Source organism: Fukomys damarensis, unplaced genomic scaffold (genome assembly GCF_012274545.1).
Source record: "Fukomys damarensis isolate Sample0158 unplaced genomic scaffold, DMR_v1.0_HiC HiC_scaffold_33, whole genome shotgun sequence".
Classification (NCBI taxonomy): domain Eukaryota; kingdom Metazoa; phylum Chordata; class Mammalia; order Rodentia; family Bathyergidae; genus Fukomys; species Fukomys damarensis.
The window spans coordinates 19950104-19975426 of record NW_022900945.1 but is presented as its reverse complement, the minus strand read 5'-3'; the positions used below and the strand labels follow the sequence as shown (position 1 = coordinate 19975426).

Sequence of the window (25323 nt, the reverse complement as noted above, 5' to 3'; positions counted from 1 at the left end):
ACTGTGTTGAGTTGGCATTGTACAGAAATGGACAGCCATACTGGTCTAGAAATGTTAATTTTTTTTATTTTTATTTTTTATTTCTTTTCCATGTATACAGGGGTAACACATAGTACTAAATATGTAAGGTCACATCTATGTGGATTTGTTTACAGAAACTAATAAAGTATTCTCTAAATAATGAAAAAAAGAATAAGATAAGACTATAAGAGCAAGAAGCCATTTAAATATGTTCAGGGACCATGTTCATCTCCAGAATTAAGGATTATTTTAATGTTACATCATTGCCTTTTCTCTTTTACTTTCCTTTTTAGTTTTATTTTAGGATTCCCTATTTTTAATATTCATACAGAGATTTCTTTAACTGAAATACCAAATAGTTTCTTTGGTGTGAAAAACTATAATAGCACACAGGATCCTAATGAGATAATTAATAATGTGAAATAGGAAGTAAAGGGCTAAAGGTGTAGGGAAAGTGGGAAGGGTGGGGGAAAAGTAATAAGGGAGAGGAAAAAATATGAGAAACTGAAAAAAATGGAAATAAAGTGTTTGCAAATGGGGAGGGGAGGAGGGGGTGAAGGGAGGGCAGGGACAAGGGGTAAAAATGAGAATCAAGACCTATTATGTTAAGGTACAGAATCCCAATGATGAATGTAACTGTATTGTATACCTAGATTGTACCAATAAACTGAATAAAAAGAAAAAAAAAAGAATGATGGAGGCTTGTCAAATATGAGTTTTAGTCCACAGAATTGGCAAGAGGTGGCAGAGTTTATAGCAGATATGCTTGGATGTGGCTATGTCTCCTCTCTCCCATGTGCTTCCAATTCAAATTCAGAAAGTGATGACTAACCACATTTTCTTTAGTCTTTAGGGAATCTCCTAAACATGTCTATGCTTCTATTCCCCCAGACTTGGTTAACATAATATTGCCATCTATATGAACATTCTTGATGAATATTCTTGGGTTGAAAAATATATTTTTGGGGATAAGACATAAAAAACATAGTTGATGTAGTATTGTTCCGAATATGTCCCTAGCTGGATATGGTGGCACACACCTGTCACCCCAGCAATAGGGAGGTTGAGGCAGGAGAACTGACTCAATACCAGGCCAGCATGGCCTACCTAAGTGAGTTAAAGGCCAGCCTGAACTGCATAGCAAGTTCCTGTTTCAGAAAAACAAAAACCCAAACCAAACACAGTATGTCCCTAAAACCTGGTGCAATGGGGCAGAGAAACGGCCTTCATTGAAATCATGTACCATTTAATTTGCACATTAGTGACAATTAGGGAATTGTCTAACAGGGCATGTAGCATAGATGAGGCTGATGGCAATCTATTTTAGATGGATTCCTCCAGCAGTTTTGCTCTTTTGATCTCAGAATCAAAAGGATAGTGTTTTTTAATTGAGTTTATTGGTACAATCTAGGTATACAATACAGTTACATTCATCATTGGGATTCTGTACCTTTACATAATAGGTCTTGGTTCTCATTTTTTTCCCCTTGTCCCTGCCCTGCTTTCACCCCCTCCTCCCCTCCCCATTTGCAAACGCTTATTTTCATCTTTTCATTTTCTCACATTTTTGTCTTTTCCCTTATTACCTTGCCGCTACCCATCCCACCTTCCCTACACCTTGAGCCCTAAAAAGGATAGTTCATTACTAACTGATGCTAAATGGATAGTTTAAATTGACCTCTATAAATCTGTAAGAATTTCCTAGTTGTCTCTTTGAAGCTACAGGATTTCTTACTCAGTAATTCACTAGTTAAGTGCCTAACTATTCAGTAGTACTTAACCATTTTTCTTAATGTTTGGTCTCTATGGACCCCCCCTTTTTTTTTTTTTTTTTGAGACAGGGTCTCACTGTGTAGTTGAGACTGATCTAGAACTCACTATGTAGCCCAGACTGGTCTCGAACTCACATCTATCCTCCTGCTTCAGGCTCCTGAGTGCTGGGGTTACAGGCATGCGCCACCACGCCTGGCTACTTTGGACCCATTTTGATCTTCTTCAAAAGTATAGAAAGTCCATCCACATTCTGCATAGCTTCACTCGCTGTGAGTTTAAAGTGCCTTCATACGATATGTAGGTATAAAATGTGTCAAACTGCCACAATACGCTTGCCATTGAAGTTATGTGTATTTTAAAAAGACAACCAGCTGCTTTAAGAGAAGATGTCCTAAAAAGTAAAGTACTATATATTGCATCTGTCATCTACTTTGGGACAGGTAAGTATTTAACATTTGTAAAAAGTCAGGTTTAAAACATAAAATAAGTGAAAAGCTGATACTGTTGAGAACTTAAAAACCCTTACCTTGTGGCTTCAATTTTCTGTGAAGTGCCCATGTAGAAAGGCCGATCTTCATTGTATTCATCGAGCACTCCCCAGCGGAGATGGGCCCACTCGTGGACGAGCAGCCTCCCTGTGGGAAAACATTTCAAACACTTGATCAAAATTCAGGTGACAAATCCTACATATCAAAAATTTTAATACATTTCAAGCATAAATACATTTAGGTTCAGGTTTTCCATAACTTTTAAATTTGCATTTTTGTTTATAAAAGAGGCTATTTCATTACATAACATTATATTTTTACCCTATATATTATCATTTTATCACACATGTTTCATCAGTAAAACACTTGGTGGAGTATGTACTATGGCTGGAATAGACTGATTTGGGTTTGTGTCCATGAGGATCAAAAGGTCTTCTACATTATAATAGTATACGGCTCTCCAGACTCCAAGCCTATAAGCCTCATAATTAAATATAAAGTAATTCTGTCATTTTAAATATTATGTAGCTATAATTGAAAAAAGATGTCTAAATATAAAATGATCCTGCTGGGGTTGCTTCATTTTGTTCGTGTGTGTGTGTGTGTGTGTGTGTGTGTGTATGCTGTGCTGGCCTGTAGCCATAGTTACTGCCTTGGTGGTCCCGTAACCTAGTCTCATTGTTCTTGTTATTATATTTATTAGAAAATTAGTTTTGAGGGCTTTATTCTTCATCTTTTTTTTCCCAAAAGCTTTGTTGTTTTAGGGCATGGTTTGCAAAATGTGTTTTTTATCCCCACAAACACACACACGTCACCGTATGTAATAAAGACAGCTAAGAAGGGCAGAATCAGCCACAGAATACGGCTGAGGTGTATGATAGGAAGAGTATCAAGAGCTCAGATGTGGGCATTGGTCTTAAAAATTGGAAAAGTCTTCCTGTTCTGTAACAGCTAGATATAGAGATCATATCACCTGGGTAAATCATTCAGTACTAGAGACTGAGTAAGTCAAGTAAATGCTAGGCATGAGAGTGGTGTGAGAATTGACTCATTTGTACTTGTGGTTGAAGCGTTTCCTGGACATGCCAGGTAGCAAGAAAGAACAGCTATCAGGGTGGAGAAGATTAGAGGGGCCACGGAGAACAATGCTGGTCAGGATAAAGTCTGGGGAAGATGCTAGGATTGCGATGGGAGGAGATAGGGAGCTTTCAAGATGGAAAGATGGAGTGAGGAACAAGTTCAAGTTGACTAGCGCTGGCTGAGCTTTGGCAGAGACAAGAGACTTCATGAATGCACACTTCACGGACATTTGGAGATGAGTTTGGTGTAGGGGGGCTCAGGAAAGTTTTTAGTAAATAATGTTCCATGAATTGGCCTTCCTTTATCAATAATTTGCCTTTTAAACATAATATGATTAGTTCAATCAAATAATCTTAACATTTAGATTGAAGTAAATGAAATCACAATTTTAATATGTCCTGTTGGTGGACTCTAAGGGAGAGGGACTTATTTAGGAAAGAAAGACACAAAATAGTGAGGCACAGGGGTTCAGACTTTGAGGAGCAAAGACCCAGATATTTATTTGATTTTTTTTATATCTTGTATAGTGAGCTGTTACATGTCACTATTTACAAGCTATGTTGATTATTATAGAAGTTAAAACACGATAGAAGTCATATATGGCAACAGCAAATTTTGTTTTTGGAGCCAGGCTATGGCAAGTATATGTCTGAATAAGCATATTTAGGGAGACTTTTTTATTTGTAAGGAGCAGGGAGCACCTGGGACATTTTAAGTGTACGTCTGGGAGGTCATCTTTGATAGCTTGTCAGGCCTTTATAACAACTCTGTGAATATATACACAGGTCACCCAGTGGTCTCTTGTACCAAGACAATTCCATTAAGTACAAATTTCCTTTGCCTCAAACAAAAAGTTTAAATAATCCATAGCAGTTACTAACAGCCTCTGAATGATTTCACTTGATAGGTAGCTGGGATCATGGCTGTTTCCAGCTTCTGAACATCTGGAGTCTGTGGAGCTGGAATGAGACTATTGAATATCCTCCTCCTGTGGAGAACTACAAACTTGAACTCTAAAACATATGACTTAAGAAAATACTGAGTATTGTTCATGCCCTGTCCAAATTTCTGAGGACATTGTTACACGCTACATAGAGTATATTTACATGAACTTTCTAGATTAAAAATACTACAGCACAGGGACCCCTCTGTTCACATTTGGACAGGAATAAACTCTGAGAAGGTGGACTTATTCAATGTCACACGTAACTAATATACAGAAGAACAAGTATTTGACCCGAGGATCTCTGGCTCCAAAGCCTGCTTACTTAACTTGGAAACACATTTGCTTGTTGAAAATTAGGTGTTTTACCCAAATCTCCTACCTGATGGTCCATATTCATTTTGTTTTTTGCCCAGAACAACGTCGGGGGTGAAATGAATGTATTCTGCTCTTTCTCCACACTCTGTGAACTGCTTGGTATAAGGTTCGTGTCTGCCCAGGAGGGCTTGTGGTGCAATTATAACGTCAGCCTGAAAATGTTGAAACAGGTCGTGAACACATCAAGAGCAGAAATGACAATATTTAATGAGACTGACTGCAACAATCTGCGGCAAAAGTAGGGAGCATCAGAAAATATCCTTTGTTTCTGGAGACGATGTTGATACTTACATGTTTGTAGCTCTCGTATTTTGGGCTGTTGTATTCTTCTTTTCTCAGCCAAGTCTCAGGAATCAATATAGATACATTTTTGAAAAAGAATCTTTTTTCTGTGGCTTCAAACAGGTATGTTGAAGCTGCGGTCACCATGTCCTATTATCAAAGCGGAAAAGTATGTGAGGGTGGAAGGGTAAGAGTGAACCAGCAGAGCAGTGGCTTATCTCCAGCATTTCCCACTGTTAGCTAATACACAAGCAACTGAGCTATGAGCAGGGTCTCTGCACATCATTTCAGCCTCAGCCCCTAAACTACCACTTCATCCTGCACAGTGAAATCCCCTTCAGTATTCAATCCTCTTATCTCAAAAGGTGCCTGCTTCTGCATAGTGGGTAGAGGAGTTGATTAATATGATTATGAATATGTATATGGACTTTGGAGTCATTTACTTGGTTCCATTAGTGGTGTCAGTACTTTCTGGATAGCAGATCTTGCTTCATTGTTATAGTGCTCTATAATTCAATTTCCCCACCTCTTAATGGGCCATTGCAACACTGAAGCAGGACTTAAAAAAAAAAGGTTCTTCAGTTTAGTTCAACCCTTGGGTCCTTTCCCTTTGTAGCTGTAACTTCTTGTTCTGGTACAGATACAATTAACTACGTCCTGTAAACAAAGTTTACGACATCCTGTTTTCATATGATTCATAAGACACCGTCTGTTTACAAGATTAAATCACAAAGCTGTATGCCCTTGTCCCATTCTGGTAAAGTGACAAACTCACTTGCTTTATTACTAAAAAGACCACCCCTCTTTGACCAAATTATAAAAACTAGAACTTCTCTTTGTTCACCACTTTTCCTTTGGACAGGAGTCCACTGAGCCAGCGTTGACCTAAAACCTGTGGTAAAATTTCCTGATTCCCATTGGTCTCTCCTGTCTCTTTGAATTCTGCAACAACAGTACTTATTTTTGTAGTTGACATAAAGATGGAATGAATTAGAAGGTACTCTGCACATCAGCAGTCCTGAAACTGGTATCATTTCTGATTATAAAAATTTGAGTGAAGAAAAGCCTCAGCTGATGCAAGCTGAAGAAGACAGTATAGAAATTAGTATTGAAAAGAGTTTGCCCTCTCCCTACTCCACTCCTAGCAGAGGCCGCTGGGTTGGTGCCTGATGGGTGGAGTTATGAGAATATTCACATAGAAGTAAAATTTTGATCATAGAATGATTACTATGCCAGTAAGCTGAAATTAATCACAAATCTAAAGTCAACATGGTTGACTGTTAAGCTTACTATCTAGTGGGAAAAATATATGGGGGAAGGCTCTTAGGGTGATCTTCTATGTGATCAAGTCCACTGAATAACTGAAGAACTCTTGGGGATGGGTAACGATAGAAACTTCTTCATCTTGCTGGGAACACCCCAGTCTATGGTGTTGTTTCCTTCACAACTGGTTCCTCTATGATACTTCCTGGTTTTGTAACCAAACAGTTCTCGCTGGGGGAATTTCTAGGCTTCCTTCCTGGTTTTCCGTGAGAGATTTAATGGGTTGAGGCACCTTTAGTTTGTATGAAGTCAGCAAACTGATTGGGTTCAGAACCATGGATGAGTAAGAAGGACAGAGTTCAGAGAGCTAAGGGCTGAGTGGACTGGACTTGCTGGGAGTTAGGAAAAGAGTTTGAAGAGCTCAAAAATAGGGTGGAGCTTGTTTCAGCATGGACCCAAGAGAGAGGAAGTTATTCTCTTCCATTTCTAAAGAAGCCTGTTTCCTCTTCCTCCCTTCCTCTTTTCTTCCCTCCATTCTTTTCTCCTACTCTCTTTTTTTATATTTATGTCTCATCATGTTAGTATTTTCTTCTTGAAATGATGTCTCTCTGAGATGAAGGTACTTTTGGTGGTTGAAATTGAGTTGCAGATTGAACCAATAAGGTTGCTGTGTACAGTTGTCGGGGTTGTTCCTTGTCCAATTAAAAAGGATTACACTTGCGTTGGAGTCTCCCTGGCCACACGGTTGTTTTGACCAGGGGGATGTTCTTAGGTCTAGAGACATTTGAAAGATCCGAAAGATGATTGTCATCTCCTGGGATATTCCTGGCTCACAATGCTTCCTAAAGATTTTCTAAGCAGAATTTTTGTTTTATGCAGTATTCCTTCCACATTCCTTCTCAGAATTCTATAATATTCTAGAAGTTACCAGTGTTTGCAGAAGTAACTACTTTTAAAGCAAGAAGAAATGTGAATATACAAAAGAGGAAAAGTTCAAAATTGATCGTTTCGGGCCATGAATTATGAACCAGTTCCTCATTATCTTAACTATATAGTTAGACAATATACCTAGGAGTAGGATTAAAACCACGAATTGATTCATCAGTGTTGTCTTCCTTTTTGTAGGACTGGGGATTGAACAGACAGTATCACTCAGAGCTACATTCCAGCTTTTTATAAATTATTACTTTTAAAAAATTTTGAGAAGGATCTTGCTAAATCTCTCAGGTTGGCTTTGAACTTGCAGTCCTGCCTCAGTCTCCCCAGTAACTGGGAATACACGTAAGTGTCACTGCAGTCAGCTCATCAGTTTTTTTAAAAAGTGATTCTTGTTTCTAGTTTGTTTGTTTTGTTATCTTATCCAAGCCAGAGCTCAAATCCATGTCTATCAATCTTTAAACTTATGAGTTGGATTTTATTTCTGACTGAGCTATGTAATATGAACTTGAAAAAAATCATTTGTCTTTTTAGGACCCAAATTTTCCTTTATGTATAACATGGATGATGGAATTTCACAGAGTTTTTTCATTATATAAAAATAAGGACTGTGTAGAGGCCCGAATATAAAAAAGCATCATGGTATCTAGAAATGTCTGCAAATAATTGAATTTCTATTTATGTTGTTTAATAGGGACAATATTAAGAAGTATTTCCGTTACAAATAATTCTATCAAGTAGTGATTTCTGGGTTCATAAATGTTTGAAACCAATTGATTATCTGAACACTAAAATTCTCTCACTCAGAATCAGCTGTGCTATCTGTTCCCCCAATCTGTGCTCTTTAGTAAAAGCAATCTTCATTTTCTCCTAGAATCCAAAGGTACCAATACACACACACCTCTGTGTTGCAATAGAATTTACAAGGAATGAATGACAAATGTCATCCACGGTGACAATAGGTCACCTCTCAGGTCAGGTACATTACAAAGCTTAAGCAGGACCTAGGAGTGGAGGAACTCAATAGAAAGAATAGTTAGATGCTAACACCAGGGAAAGGAAAAATAATTCACATAGCTGAAATAGCGATAGCTATGCTACATGGAATATTATAGTGGGAGGAAACTTTAGAAAACCAGAGTCCTTGGGCTGCTTCTGGAGCCATTCTCTTTCTGCTTTTACTCACCTAGTGGACTCATGTCATCTACAGACTGATGGCTTTCGAAGTTTTATCTATGTATAAATTTTCTCTGTGAATTCTGATTCCTATCTTTTCTACTTGGATGTCTAAAAAGCATCTCATCTTCAAAAAGTCCCAAACTAACCCTGCATCTTCCAACTGCCAAATATTCTCCACTCAGTCTTTCCTTCCCAGTTGAAGAAAATTCCATGCTTCTCAGCATTCAGGCAAAACCTTGAAGCCTTCCTCGATCCTTTCATTTTCATACTTCTCTGCCTCACGTACATCTAGACCATGAGGCCACATTATCTGTGATAACCTCAAAGTATCTTTAAAATCCACACTTTGATGACCTCTACCACGACCTCCCTGACCTACTCCCTGCTTACCAGCCCCTACCCTGTCCTTCTAAACTTCTACGCCACAACAGTGTTGCGGAGTGTCAACATTTGAGGAGTGACAATGCAACCCTTCCACCTTTTTCTGCACGCCTCAGAGTGATTCCAGAACACATACAAGAGCATGCACCTCTGCTCAGAAACCTTCTGTGTGTTCTCATCTCACTCAAAACAAAAACCCAAGCCTGCCCTGTGATCTGGGTGTCGCTGCCACTCCAGCATCAGCTCTTCCCACCCCTCCTACTGCTCATTCACTCTTGTTTTTTTTTTTTCCCCCTCATGGAGTCTATTGGTGCATTCTAGGTAGACAGCACAGTTACATTCATCATTGGGATCTTGTACCTTTACGTGCCAGGTCTTGGTTCTCATTTTTCCCCATACCCCTGCCCTCCCTTCACCCCCTCCTCCCCTGCTCCTTACAAACACTTTATGTCCATTTTTTCATTTTCTCATATATTTTCTTTTCCCTTATTACCTTTTCCCTACCCTTCCCACTTTCCCTATACCTTTAGCCCTTTTCTTCCTATTTCACATTGTCAGTTATATCATCAGGATCTTATCCACTATTACAATTTTTCACACCAGAGAAACTATTCGGTATTTACACGTGTGACTTATTCATTCACTCTTGTTTTCATGGCCACATCAAGCAGGCTCTTATCTCATGCTCTTCCCTTTCAGCAGGTTTCCAAGGGGCTCCGCTCTCATCTCTGCCTCTTTCCAGATGTCACATCCTCAGTGAGGTCTTCCCTGAGTCGCCTACATGCAATAGTAGCTCACATTCTCCCCTTCTTCCAGCCACACCCTATACTCTGTGTCTTTTCCTGATTTTTGTACTCCAGAGTAATTTACTACCATCTCATCTGCTGTTTCCCTCACTTCTATCACGTCTCTTAAAAGAATATATAACCCATGGGGCCAGAGACCTATTTCTTCAATTCACAGCTCTTTTCTTCAATTCACAGCTCTTTCTTCCAATATGACATTGCATTTAATAAATAATTATTTCAAGATCAGAGGAGTCCAAGAGCTAATTTGCAGATGAGAAAACTGAGGCTCAGGGAAGACCTGAGCTTTGTTTTGGTCTTAAGACAAAATGGAACCCTGCCTAGGACTCCACCTGCCTCTGCCCCTCTAGCACTGTCCTCACTATACCAAGCTTCTTCTGAACTTCCTGCAGCAGTTTCCACACTAGTTAGTCACTGTGCATTTTCTTTCTTCATAATTCAAACGAAAGAAATCGCTTTTCTCCTTACCTTTATCTTTTCAATTATTTCTCCATCTTCTGGAACAGCAGGGTCTATAGCAATAATGACATCTTCATAGCCATTGTCATTCAGCTGCACCAGGGAAGCATTTGAGCCCCGCAGCAGGTGTAGGACTAAGAGGGAAGCAAGGGCTCTGAAAAGCCCCATTGTTCCTCTCAAGTTGTTCACGAGGCTTTCCTTACACCTTGCTTTTCTCTTTTCTTTCACCATATATATATACACACACATATATTTATATACTCCTAAAAATTATAAGTGTTGTCTGATTATGGGTTGTTAGCTGTATAAAGGTCATTGCTACATATACGGGAAAATGTATGACTGCATTTACACAAGTTTTATTGTATGGCTGTGTAAATGACCAATAGACATAGAGGAAATAGGATCTTTCTACATAATGTACCGCACATTTTTCTCTTTTTCAATATATACTTTTCTCTTGAGACATATATTTTTATAGTCCCTAATTTTGGTTAATTTCCTAAATGTGGGCATGGAGTTTACATTTTGTGCAGAGTATACTGTGAAAATTAATAAAAGTTCATAATGAAATGAACAGACATAGTAATGCTAATGATTTTCTGCAGTTTGCAGAGCAATTTGTTTTCTAGATTGTCTCATTTAAACAATAGCAAAACAGAATATAAGATCATTCAATGTAAATAACCAAAAATGGGCAAAATGAGTACAAAACTTAAACATTTAAATGATTTTGATAAGATGTGAAATTTGATAAAGTCAATTTATTAACTAAAATGACTGTCCAGTAAAGAAGGAATAGAATTTGTTTTTATCCAAACATGTTAAAAACATCTGATATTTTTCTGTCTACTGTTGATATAGTAGTATGAATAATATTAATAGTTAACATTTCATCAGTGTTTTCCTGGGCAGAGAATATTTCACTTACATTTAACTGCAACTCTCTAAATTGGTATGTATATTTTCTTCTCTTAGTGTATGGAGAAACTGAGGCATACAAAGTTTAAAAGCTGCCAAAATCACAGAGGTAGTCAATATGAGAATCAGGATCTAAAATGAATATTGTTACCCAGGACCTGGGGATTTAATCACTCCATATCAAGACAATGTTGTTTCATAAGAAAAATAATGTAATAAGTTTAAAAAAGGAGAGGGAGGATGAAGGTCAGGCTACACACTGAGATAATGAAACAAGAATGCATTATCCTGAAATAAAGGGAGATAGGACGTATTAAAACACATGAGGACTGAAAATAGAACAGCAGAAATGGCCTTTAAAAGTTCAGTTAGGGATACAACATAGAAATTTGGCCGTGTCCTCCACCCAGAGGCTTTATCTTAGGTACCCAGATTCTGCCTTCTCATGCTGTCCCCTATGCCCTCTTTCCACGCCCTCAGGAATACTGCAGGCCAATAGCACGTTCATAGAATTACTATGTTGTACAGATTCTGTATGGAGCTTTTGACCTGGCAACTCCAGGGAAACTGAGATGGCCTAGAGTAGGTACAGGATGGAGTACTAAGGAATCCATCCTAAGTAGTTGTGCCTGGTTCCCTTGCTACTTTTCCTTCCTATTGATTCCTGCCTCTCATATCACTCTGGTGTGGTGACTTTGGGTACCAAATGCAGTCCCATCCCATAGTTTGTTCTCAGGAAATTATTTTTGACTGTTGGACTGAGAGACATAGTGAATGAATGTCTGAAACAAAAATAACAACAATGTCTAAACAGTAGTTTATCCAAGGTCTTTGAAATACTGGAGATATCTGGGGGACTTGGATCCTCTCTACGATTTGGGGGATTATTTGGTTTAGTTTAATTTGAGGAAGGTCTCATCCTTCCTCAGTAAGTTCTGGAAAATCTTGGTTATACGATGGGAAGGGAGACACTTTCTCTTTGCCTAAAGAGTTAGGAAAATCTCCCTCTAGGCATTGAGCAAATTTAGACTTGGGAGAATAGAAAATATTTATAACAGCCCCCTTCCACTTATTCCTGGCATCACAGGAACCTTGGAAATGGAGACAAATACATGTCCTCGATTCTTTTAAATCCATCTGCATGGTTCATAATATTAAATACATTTGCAAAGAGCGAAGTGCGGAGCTACTCCAGTGCCCCTGGAACCATCCCTGTCTATCACTTCAGATGGGTCCAGCTACTAGTGCTCTGTCTCCACCAAGCAACCTCAGAAAGACGTCTGGCCCAGGCTGGCTTGTCACAGGTCAGAGAGGACTATGCCAACTAGGTCTAAACCAGATCCACCTTAGGCAGTCAGGCTTACTTGTGTCCCTCAAGAGGGCTGAGATTCCTTGTGCATGACTGGGTCAAGGAAGAGCCTTGAAAAAAAAACACTGATTTTGCATTCGTTTTACTCTGCAATAGAAAAATATTTCTGTCAAACTCGCATTTTCAGAACATGATATGAATGATATGAAGTTTATTTTTTTCTTCCCTTTAAAATGAGTTGATTTAAAGCAAAATGTCAGGAAAATAATAGAATGGGTATATAAATGTGGCCCGAGCCTGAGGTTGGCATGGATATGCATGAGATTTGCAAGCCTATGCTGTTAGCACACAAAACATCATTTCCTTTTAAAATACTGAATATCATCTTGTAATGTAAATTAGCTATCACTGAAGAATTCCATTGATGAACATTTATGTTTTTAGATTTCTAGTTTAGGGGATTAGAAAATGTAAGGGGAAGCTTTTCCCTGTGTCTTTACTAGTCTCAGAAATTATACATTTAAAAATTATTTTTGCTGCTTCTCCTTGTTATTGGTGGTGCTTGTATTTCATCATTTCATCTTTTACCATTACCCATTGCTTTTATTACTTTTAGATTTATAATGTAATTTCAGCTTCCTCAGTTGATTGTTTAGTTAATTTATTCTTACTTATTAACAAATGTTGGCACAAGTCTACTGAGTACTATTTTGGCCATATCCCATAAATTTTAATATATTGTGTTCTAGTCTAGACAAGCTTTTTTGTTGGTTTGTTTCACTGATGTATTTGACATTTGTTTCTATATAGTTTATCAGTTTAATTTCAATTTTGATTTTTCTCTCTAATTCTACACCAGATTAGGAGCATTTGGTATATTTTATACTGAGACTATTTTGCCAAAATCCTCTCAGAAATCTTGACTATCTTACACTAATTTTACATTTGGTTGTTGTTATTTTTATTTTTAATAAGATCCTGAGGTTAATGTGTGCAAAACTGTAAGACTGGCAAATATTTTATTTTGCAAATATAATTACTACACATTCTCTTTGTATATAAGAATTATGCATAAAAAGATTAATTCAACTTCAAAACACAATTTAAGGCTTGGTTATTCTAACTCCACAAATGAAACAGTTTAAAGTTAAGTTAATAATTTATTTAGATATGATCAATGCAATCTATGTGCAGATAAGGAAATGTGAATCTCATTAATATGTGCAATTACTGTATGTTAACAGACAAACAACTGATTTAGGTGAATAATAGATTAACAGATTCTGTGATACAGTATTGAAAGGTAGAATGAATATTTAAGATCTTAGGAGAACTTACTTCCGGCCTGTTACAATTATCTTTTCAAATTTCTTTGTATTTTAAACAGATATTTTATTGGCTAAATAACACTCTTCCTCAAGAGCTATAAAGTAAAATGGACTTTGGCTCTGCCGTGTGAAATTTATTGTGGGAGAAATTCCTTATATATTTCTCACAGGAAGAATAGTATTTCAAAAGCAGGAAATAAGGTGTTATTTTTTTATTTCTTTTTTTTCTTTTTAACATTCCTTCAGAGGTTCTTCTCTGGGACTTCAGATGAAAAACACTGAATTCTCCAGGGAGAATTCTGATTACCATGGCAACGGAGAGGTCTTCTTTCTTGAGACTATGAATCAAAATCAGCTAGGGGAGTAATAGCCGCATTCCTTTTTTTTTTTTTTTTAACCAGCTGTCTTGGATTATCTTTATTAGACAGGGTAGGTATAGCAGCACTTACAAGAGATCCTAAGAGGCAAGTTACACTGCGATGCGGCCCCGCCCCGCTGCTCGTGGGCTGTGTATCCCAGTGAGCGCTCACAGTCACCCGTGTCGCCCAGCACGACGCAGCTCAGAGCCCGGTGTGGGGCTCAGCGAAGCATCTGCACTCCTGCACTGTAAGCCTTTCTCGTTTCTGTGAAGCTGATCACGTATCACCTTCCTTAGCAGCGTCTGGAGCGTGCGTTGGTGTTCGCGAGGTGGCTGGTGTACTTGGTCCACTACTTAAAAAGCAAAACAAAACAGTAATCATTTAATAAAAAATGTTTCTCCCTGTCCAGAGCCATTCACAGAAATACTTCTGTCCCAGGGAGACGCTCTTCCGCTGAAATATCTGCACGAGCTAGCACAGGCCTCCGCTGCAGCAGATGAGAGCGAGGAGCGCGCATCCGGCTCACTGCGCCCCTGCTCCCTGCTCGCAGGTGGGGTGAGCACTCGTGACAGAGTGGGAGAAACCCCATTCCGGGTTTTTTCCCCATGAAGTTTATTGGTACATTCAAAGCAAAAGTAGTTACACTCATCATTGGGATCTTGAACCTTTACATGATGTGTGAGAGACTGCTTGGGCCTGCATAAGATGGCTGCCCTCAACCTTAGCCTTTGCCTGAGTCGCTGCCGTGCTGATCAAAGTAGTCAGCGAGCTCGCGACCAATCTGGTCCCATATGGAAGGCACAATTTTGGGGCAGGTGATAACGAACCAGGGACATACTTCGTGTACAAACAGCAGAAATTGCAAGAGATCTTTCTGTCTAACTTCAATATTACGGTTTTTCAACTGCTTTTTTATAACAGAGATAAATTTAGCTCCTTCACTAACTGCGTTCCCCATATTCTCGGGGAACTTTGGGACGGCGGCTGTGCCTTAGCTAAGATTTGCCTAACCCCCCCCTGCACCACCCGGATGGGGCTTACCTGGTGTCTGACGGGCGGGCTCCGGACTCGTCGTCTCTCTGCCGTCCGATCGGGAGTCGGTAACCTCTGTAAACCACGTTGGGCGCCAGTTGCGGCTCTCTGGGGGGACCCCGTCCCGCGGGGAATAGGAAGTGAGAGCCGCCTCTTATTCGTGGGTCATCAGAGGCTGATCCGATCTTGAATGTCTGTGAAGGAAATCTTTAAGAAGTTAGAGTACACGGCCCAAGTCTGGTTTCTGATCAAAGGCGCTTTATTGGCTCAGCAAAACGATTATATACTGTTATCCCAGGGGGAAGGTTCAGCAAGCTTATTGGACAGCTCAAGCAAATCCTCTACCAATCACATGAGTCATTCAAGCATTTAACCATACAGCAATCAGTATTTTACCAAATGTGGGGAGGGGTAAGTGCACAATCCCTAGGGGCAAGTAGGACGGGGGAAATACCACCTGCTTCCTGCTCCAGATCCGGTGACCCTGTGGTTAGCACAAAGGGCTATTCTTTCTGTAAGATTTCCTGTTTTGCCCAGGGGCTAGACCTGCCAAAGGTCACGTATGTAGTCTAGTGGGATTTTTCCACCGAGGCAAAGGCTAAGGTTGAGGGCAGCCATCTTATGCAGGCCCAAGCAGTCTCTCACAATGATGGATCTTGGTTCTTATTTTTTCCCCATAACCTTGCCCTCCCTTTACCCGCTCCAACCTTCCCTATTTACAAAGACTTTGTTTCCATTTTCCTATTTTTCCCCTCTTTCCCTTCCCTTCCCTTCCCACTTCCCCTTTAGTCATTTTCTTCCTATCTCACACTATCAGTTAGAAATCCTATTCTGGCAAGTAGATCCATTCATAGGTAAATGGATACATATTGAGGATATACTCCTAAGTGAAATAAATAAGTCACACATATGCAAATACCGAATAGTTTCTCTGGTGTGAAAGACTAAAATAGTACTCAAGATCCTAACAGGACAATTAGCAACGTGAAATAGGAAGAAAAGGACCAAAGGTATAGGGACAGTGAGAAGGAAAGGGAAAGGGGAATAACGGAAAAGGAAAAAAAAAATGAGAAAATGTAAAAATGGAATTAAAGTGTTTGAAGGTGGGGAGGGGAGGAGCGGGTGAAGGGAGGATGGGGACAAGGGGAAAAAATGAGAACCAAGACCTGTCATGTAGAGGTACAAGATCCCAGTAATGAATGTAACTGCACTGTCTACCTAGAATGTCTACAATAAATTCAATTAAAAAAAGAAATCCTATTCTGTTCCGACAACATGGCTTTCTTCACTGGGGCTTTGTCCAGCAAATCCAAACTGTTGCTATGAGCCTGTATGTTCTGGGCATCTTCAACAGGAGCTCCCCGGAAGTGTTTTCTTTGGGATCTTCCTGACTCCGATAACCGTGACAAGTGCAAACATCCATTTGATGCGTTTCCCTATATCGCACCACTGATACCCTGGCACTTTTTCTATCGATTCCGATGAAGAGAAAGGATACAAGGCAGGAGCAGCAAGGACACCATAAGCAAATGCAAGCAGCCCACTCGCAGAACGCAGAGATCCACAAGCTTTGCGATCCATACAAAGATTTGCTGGGGATCCTGAGGCAGTAGTACTTCATTTAGCTATGCAACCTGAGTGTACAAGTTCAGCCAGGACACAGAAGTCAGGGGACTTAAACGCCACCCCAGAGCCTGCATAATCACCAATTCTGAGGATTTCATCTCCGGAACAAGCCCCCTCTGTGACATAAGCAAACTGGTGCAACTTTGGAGGTGACATTTCCTCAAGCTTGGCAGCAGTAAATAAAGACGAAATCCCGATAAGCTGTCAAAGTATTTTTTTACAATTTTTCTTGTGTTGCCATGTACCGATCAAAGAAATCTTGAGCCAAGTAAAACGTCTCCCTGTGAAGTGTACAGACTTCACACACCTCCTTCAGCCAATCCAGAAGAATCGCTCACAGTTTAGGCTGTAGAAGAGGATGTCGCTGCAAAAAGCGCTCATCGCATAAATACGTCTCTCCCTTGTTTAACACGATTTTCCAAACCTCCTCTCTACTTTCCCAGTTCAGTACAGGCAGCGGTGAGGCCCTGGGTGTTGGGGTGGCTTCCGAGGCACAAAGGTAGGATTAGGGTATTCTGGGTCACCTTCCTCCTTATCAGGTGTGGGGATCAAGGAGCAAGGCTTTGAGCATCGGGTATCAACCCGCCAAGACTGACGGCCGCACTGGCCTCTCACAGTCCTGGCAATTTTGGCAACCTCTGACCGGGATCCTGCAAAACAAACACAAAAACGGCCACATTTGCCTTTCTTTTCCTGGAGCGAACAGAGAGGTCGGCGGCACCTTCATTTTTCCCGGTGTCCTGTTTCTTGACATCTCAGAAGCCGTGTCCGTGAGAGGCAGGCGCTCGGGAGCCCAGGAGGGAGGCCGGGAAGTGAGAGGCTCCGAACCTGCCTCCTAGGCCGCGCTGGCGGCCAGCCCTCTGCTCCACATTCTTTCTTTACGAGGCGAAGACTTGGATTGTAATTGGGGTTGTCAAGTGGTTTATGATTTCATTTTTGATTTCCAGGAAGGAATCATGTTTGTAAATTGTTAGAAAACTGGAAACAGCTTCATTTTGAACTGTAAAGCAGAGTTACTTTTGTTTTTCTGCAGACAGATCTGGATCTTAGTTATTATAGGTTATTCTCCTTAACACAGAAACTGGGATGTAATAGTTTGGGATTCATTGTGTGATGCTTAGTTTCCTCTTCCATCTCTTTGGATCTCTGTTGGAAATGCGTGTGTTCCCCTTTGGACTCCTCTGCTAAGCACTCACGAGCTAAGCCCTCTTCTAAAGGCAAATTGGGAAGCGGGGCTCTGTTTCCTTACAGTGCCCAGTGAATGGCAGGGGTGATTCCTTTGGTACCTAGTCAGATAAGCATCTATTTCCAAACAGTGTTTTTAGCATGGCAGAGAGGAAGGACATTCTGAATTCTAGATGTGAAGAGAAACATTAGAAATCCCAATTGTGGCTTTAGGGCAGACTATGCTTGCTTTACTTCACCTTGTATCAAGTTAATATTTTGATCATCTGCCTGATTCCTTTGTCTATTTGCAAATCTCTTCCAAACCCTGAAAGGGGAGTCGCTGTTTTGCCTTTGTCATTGTGCAATCAAATAGTGCTGTACATTCTCAAACACCCTGCCATTAAGGATTTCTCATTGGCCCTTCAACGTGTTCAGTTGCCCCTGCTTTATCTTGATTCTCTTCTGCCTTGTTGGATTAAGTTCCTGGAATTCTCCCTATTCTGCAAAGCAGTACTGCAGCTCTTTCCTGCTCCTCCTCCCAAAGTTGCACACTCAAACTCGTCATGGGGAGGTAATGACTGCTATAAAGAGCTGTACAGTCTCACATAAAGGAAGGGAAACCTAGCTTCCCAAACGTTCTCTACGTGGGAATGTATCATAGGAGATAATTCCATTTTCTCTCACTGTTAGAGGACTATGCTCTGGTCCAATAATCTCTTTATAGTACTAACCAAATAGTATAAAAAGTTCAATTTTCAAGCACTTTCTCTCTATAACTGGACAATTTGGCAGCCTTTTAAAGGATTTCTTAGCCAGCAATATGTTCTGGTTCTGATTTACCTTGCATATCACCAAGTTGTCCTATGTGAAATGCCAGCTTTTTTTTTTTTTTTTTTTTTTTTTTAGAGAGCAGATCATTCATTACCTTTGTTTTTGTTTTTTTTACTTGCTATTTAGAACTCATCACAATCTGGTTTCAGGTTACAGTTTCCAGTTTCATCTCTTGATACTACCTGTAATAAACCTTACCCTTGTGAAGAATTTATTTATGTTTTGTAAAAAAATTATTCTTACTTTCCACTATTACAATCTTGAATACACTCACTTTTCTGTGATACCTGCTCGTCATAATTCAGCTTAAATTGTACTTTCTGTGAAAGCCCTGCTAGAGAAATCCAGCTGGTCATTTCCCCCGCTTTTATTTTCTGGTCTTCTGAACTCTGAATTGGCTGGAGAGACTCCTTACAGGTTTCCCAACATTACAGGGCCCTAAATCTTCCCTTGTCCTTCCCTTCCTTTCAATGGGGAAAGGCAGTGATTACAATTATCAGGCAGATCAATTTAAAAAATGGTAATGGTACTGGACTCAAACCCTCCCTCATCCCCAGATTGGTATGACGAATGGTCAAGTAGTGAAGAAGAGACAATCTTAAAATAAATAATTGGGAGGAGGATGAATGGGTTCTTTAAGAAACAAACGATGGTTTGTGACTAGATCTGAGCTTCTCCTGTGACCAAAAGCAGTCGTGGTTGCTGCAGATCCCTGGGGAGAGGGCTGCGAACAGTAGGATTCCTTTTGGAGGATCTGTTTTATAAGCTAATAGTAATTCAGAAAGCCTCCCTCTGACTTTTGGCATTGTTCAAATGTCTGTAGCTTAAAGTGATGAATATACCAAAAGCAACTTATTTTGGAGTGGCATTTCCTGATCTCCTTCAAAGGGTAGTTTTGTTTAAGGGGCAAGTCAAGCACGATTATTAAGACTGGATAGATTAGGTGAATGTAAATGGGATACAATTTTCAAATGACATTGTTATAGTTTAAAAAATCTTTTCCAGTAGTGAAGTCTTGATCTTAGTCATGTTCTCATAAATAATTTATTCATAAAACGTATGAGTTATTTCTTTAAAAGTTTTTGTTGGTACAGTTGAGATAAATATAACATTCATCACAGGGATTTTCACCTGTACGTGATATATCTTCCTTTCTCGTTTTTTCCAGTTCTCCTCCTCTCTTCAACTCCTCTTTCCCTCCTTATTTACAAAGGTTTTGTTTCATTTTTTCATCATATTTTCTTTTTTCTTGTCTTTTCCTCCTCCACCCTCACTTGCTTCCCTTCTTATTTGAACATTTTCTTCCAATTTCCCGATACCTATTACACATTTTGGTCCTTAGTTACCTTTCTGTTTCTTGTACCAGAGAAACAATGTGATATTTTAAAATGTGTTTGATTTATTTCACTGAAGAGTATGTCTCAGATGCATCTGTTTAGCTAGAAATGTCTCAAGCTTATCATTATTCATAGTACTCCATTAAAAAAAACATCTTTTTTATGCATTCATCGGTTAATGGGCATTTAGGTTGTTTCTAAGATTTATCTATTAAAAACTGTGTCACTATAAACATGAATGTGCATACATCACCGTGGTATGATGATTTTAATTTTTTTCTGGAAGATACCAAAAAGGGGAGTAGCTGAATTTAATGGTACCTCTAATCCTCGTTTTTTGAGGAATCTGCGCACTGATTTCCACAGTTGTTGGACCAGTCTACACTCCCACTAACAGTGAAGAAGGGTTCCTTTTTCCCCCCAGCCCTTCCGCATTTGTTATTGGTTGATTTCTTCTTCCTCTTCCTCTCCTTCTCCTCCTCCTCCTCCTCCTTCTTCTTTTCTTTCCTTTTTTTTTTTTTTTTTTTTTTTTTTTGATACTGGGGATTGAACTCAGAACCTTGTGCTTGCAAGGCAGGTGGTGGGACCACTGAGCTAAATCCCCAGCCCTATTGGTTGATTTCTTGATAGCAGCCATTCTTTCTGGAATGAGATAGAATCTCATCAGTGTTTTAATTTGCATCTCTCAGATGACCAGAGATGTTGAACATTTTTATATATTTATTTTTATTTCTATTTATTCATCTGAGAAGTGTCTATTCATTATAGATGCCCATTTTTTGATTGGATATTTAAGTTTGGGGGGTCTGAGTTTTTTGAGTTACTTATATATTCTAGCTATTAGACCTTTTTCTGAGGAACAGCTGGCAAAATTTTTTTCCCACACTGTGTGTTGCCTGTGGGTGCTTTCTTTTGCTATGCAAAAGCTTTTTAATATGATACCCCTGTTGTTGGTTCTTTGTGATATTTCCTGTGCAATCAGGTTTTTTTTTTTCCCATAAAGTCTTGTCCTACACTAATGTCTTCAAGAGTTCTATCTATTCTGTCTTTCAGAAGATTTAGTGTTTCTGTTTTAAAATTTATATCTCTGATCCATTTTTATTTTAATTTATTGAGTGGTGAGAGATAATGGTCTAGTATTAATCTTAGGCATGTGGAAAGCCAAATTTTCCAGCACCAAGTACTCAAGAGGTTATCTTTCTTTCAGTTAAAGTGGCTCCTTTATCAAAGATAAGGTGGTTGAGCCAAGTGTGGTGGTGCATGCCTGTAATCCCAGCACTTGGGAGGCTGAGGCAGGAAGATCACTGTGAATTAGAGACCAGCCCAGGTTTCATAGGTCAGTCTCAACTACATAGTGAGACCCTGTCTCAAAAAACCAAAAAAAAAAAAAAAGTGGCTGAATATGTTTGGAGTTTCTGCATGTTCCATTGATACTTGGGTCTGTTTGTTTGGTTTTTTTTACCAATAGCATGCTGGGTTTTTTTTCTCTTTGGAACTAGGAATTGAACTCAGTACCTTGTGTTTGCCAGGCAAGTGTGGTCCCACTGAGCTAAATCTCCAGCCCTTAAAAAAAAAAAAAAAAAAAAGAACTATTTATTTATTTTTAATCACAGTGGCTTTGTAGCATAATTTCAAATTGGGGATTATGATGCCTTTGGCCTTGCCTTTGTTGCTCAGAATTGCTTTTGCCATTCTAGGTCTCTTCTGGTTGCAAATGAATTTTAGTATTCTTTTCTCTAATTCTGTGAGATGTGCTATTGGTATTTTGATCACGATTGCATTAAATTTGTATAACAGTTTTGGGTGTATGGCCTTTTTTGGTATATTGGTTCTTCTTACTCAATAACAAGGGATATTGTTCCATTTTCTGATATTCTCTTTGATCTTTCTTTTCAGTACTGTAGGTATGTAAGGCCTTTTACTGCCTTCATTAAATCAATTCCTAGTTTTTTTTGTTTTTTTTTTTTGTACCAGGGATTGAACTCAGGTCCTTGCATTTACAAGCCAGGTGGGGTATTTCAGTTTTTTAGATGCTATTGTGAAAGGTGTTGTTTCTTTAATTTCTCTCTCAGTGAATTTTTGAGTATAAGAATGCTATTGATTTTTGAGTGTTCACTTTTTATCCAGTTATGTTACTGAATTTGGTTATTAAATCTACAAGGTTTCTGGTGGATTTTTTGAGGTCTTCTAGGTAGATTATCCTGACATCTGCAAATAATGTTAACTCAACGTCTTCCTTTCCTATTTTATTCCTTTTATTTATTCCTCTTGTCTAATTCCTCTGGCTATTGTTTCTAAAATTATATTAAATAAGAGTGATGATACTTGACATCTTTGTCTTGTTCCTAATTTTAGAGTGATAGCTTTCAGTTTTTTCCATTTAGTATGAAATTGGCTGTTGGTTTGTCATAGATGGTTTTTATCAGATTGGGCTAAAGACCATCTATTCCAATTTTCTGTAGGGTTTTTATCATGAGTGGGTGTTGGACTAAGTCAAATGATTTTCATGTGTCTAATGAGACCATATGGTTTTATCATTGGCTGTGTTAATATCGTGCATTACATTTATTGATTTGTATATGTTGAACCATTCCTGCACCCCTGGGATGAATCCTACTTGGTTATGGTGTACAACCTTCTGGATTATTTGCTGCATTCTGTCAGTATCTTACTGAGGATTTTTGAGTCTATGTTGATTAGGGATATTGGCCTGGAACCAAATAACTCACCAGCCACTGCAGTCTCCTCCATCCCCTGCTCCGTTCCACTGATGCTTCTCCCTATGGAGGCCTCTGGCATTGCCAACAGTCACCATTTGTCCGCAAATTCGAGATGCCTCTACCACTCAGTGATTCAGGGCTCCAGAAGAAGCACCACTTGCCACTGCCTTCTTCTGCATTGAGAGTTCTCTCTTCACTCTCCCTGTGGGCTTCAGTTCTCACTTCAGATCCTTTCTGGGACCCAAGGAACCAATTTCTCCCTTCTCTTCTTTATGTTGCTATCTTCCAGTGTCTGGATACCAAATCTCAGAGAGGCTGTTTCCCTGCTGCTCACCACTCCACTATCTTCCTGTAGTGGAGTTATTTCTAAGTAAGTTGAACTACTGAAGTATTAATTGCTAAATATAAATTTCATGTTTGTAATTTTTGATATCTTCATTTTATAATGTATCAAAAGCTAACTATATTTGGTTATTTAAATTATGAAATTTTGATTTGGCATTTGCTCACCTACTAAATTTTGGTGTAAGAGTTCAAAATTACTTACTTCCTAATTTTCACTAGAATTTAAGGTTACTGAGTTAAAATTCTAATTAATTAATAATAATTAAAACTAGAAATAATAAAAAGTACCACTCTTTATGGCTGGAAGGTAAGATCTTTTTTTGGTAAATAACACATACATGAAAAATATATTTATTAATGCAACGAGAAAATAATTTTTCCCCAAAGTGGAATGAGTTGCTGTCCCAATATAAGAATGACAAAAAGTACAGGACAAAGAGTTTAAGGGATATAAGGTTTGTGGAAGTTCAGTCTCATGAAAGAAATTTTTTATGTGATCAGGCTGGCTAAAATTATTAGGAAATTAAAATTTTTCTAAATAAGAAAGATACTGCTGGCAAGTGTAAGCTTGGCTTCTGAATACATAGTACCTTTAGTTTTCACCTTTTTATCTGTATAGTTGATTTTGAGCATATGGGATCATAATGGGTACTAAATACCATTTGTTCTAATAGCAAGCGACATTTTCTCTTTGTTGATGGAAAAACTATATGCTCCTAGAGAATCTGAAACTGAATGGAATGGCATTGGGTAGATAAGGCAGGATTTTCTTTGCCTGCAAAATAGATGAGTTCTCATGGAAGATACATCTAATAAGACAAAAAGCATTTTGAAAATTCTAATTATTATTTATATTTGAGATTTGTTTACTATCTGCCTTTTGGGTAGGCTGTACCTCCAGGAGGACTAAAATGGAATTTTTCTCTAGAAAAAACATCTTTTTTAATTATAATTAAAATTGCATATATTTATGGTGTATATCAAAGCTGTTTTAATGCATATATGCTATGGAATGACTAAATCTAGATAATGACATTTGCATTACTTTATATATTTGTCTGGTTTGTGGCTACTTCATTTAGATTTTCTTGTCTTAACAATTTTCATTAATATGGTATCTTATTATCTATAGGTAACATAAGTACAATAAACCTCTTGAACTCATTCTTTTTCTCTAACTTCAGTTTTGTATTTGTTAACCAATATCTCCACAATTCCCTGAATGCCTAGCCTCTTCTACTCTTCCATTTTGAGTAGAACCTGCAGATTCTTTACCTGGCTTATTTCACTTACAATAATGTCCTCCGGGTTCATTCATGTTGCTGCAAATGATGGAATTTCCTTCTTTTTAAAGGCTGAATGGTATTCCATTATATATATGTACCACATTTTCTTTATGCATCCATCTATTAATGGACATTTAGTTTGGTTCTAACTCTTGGCTGTTGTAACTAATGTAAGTAATGTTGTAATGAACATGGGATTGAAGATATCTTGACATACTGATTTCTTTTCCTCTGGTATATACCAAGTAGTGGGATTATTGTGTGACACTTGTGTTATGTTTCTGTCATTGGGGCAAAATACTGAGATTAATGACACATGAAGTGGAAAGGTTATTTTGATTCATGGTTTCAGAGATTTCAGTCAATGATTGCTTGGTCCTGTGGTAAAAGGCACATCACAGTGGGAGATCCTGGTAAAGGATACCTGCTCACCTTATTGTGGCTGGGAAGCAAGGGGAGAGAGGAGAAGAGACTGAGATCCTGTTCTCAACTTCCAGGACATGACTACAAGGACTTAACTTTCACCCTCTAGGCCCCACATCTTAAAGATTCTGCCACTTTCCAGTAGGGCCAATGGTTGGTGACTCTTAACATGGGCTTTGGGTGAACATTCAAGATCCACACCATAGCAATATAGTTCTATTTGTGATGTTTAATATAATCTCCCTATTGGTACTAATTTATATTCACACCAATAGTACACAAGGATTATATTTTCTCCTTGCAACATACGTGATTGTTCATGGTTTTGATTACAGCCATTTTATAGGTGTGAAGTAATAATCTTGTTATGATTTTTATTTGCATTTTCCTGATAATTAATCGTGTTGAGGGTTTTCGAAATATAACCATTGGCAATTTATGTCTTCCTTTGAAAAATGTCTGTATAGATCATTTGCCTATTTAAAATCATTATTTGTTTTGTTTTTTTGCTATTGAGTTGTTTGAGGGTTTTTTTAAAAAAACATATTTTGTATATTAATTTTTATCAGATGTATGGTTTGCAAATCTTTTCTCCCATTCTGAGAGTGTATTTTCTTTCATTTCTCTATCAATACTTTTACTATATATAG

General features: G+C 38.6%; 1 protein-coding gene and 1 pseudogene across 1 annotated transcript in view; both read right to left on the bottom strand.

The window, feature by feature from the left end:
* The window catches only part of LOC104870898 (calcium-activated chloride channel regulator 4), a 28748-nt gene extending 18591 nt beyond the window's left edge, over nucleotides 1-10157 (bottom strand). The window contains exons 1-4 of the mRNA XM_010636682.1: nucleotides 9999-10157; nucleotides 4975-5115; nucleotides 4688-4835; nucleotides 2321-2429 (exon numbers count right to left, since the gene is read on the bottom strand). Of these exons, the coding sequence (XP_010634984.1) occupies nucleotides 2321-2429; nucleotides 4688-4835; nucleotides 4975-5115; nucleotides 9999-10157 (557 nt within the window). The remainder of the gene's footprint in view (nucleotides 1-2320; nucleotides 2430-4687; nucleotides 4836-4974; nucleotides 5116-9998) is intronic.
* Nucleotides 10158-16176: 6019 nt separating this feature from the next.
* On the bottom strand, nucleotides 16177-18918 carry LOC104870944 (annotated as a pseudogene).
* Between the last annotated feature and the right edge of the window lie 6405 nt (nucleotides 18919-25323).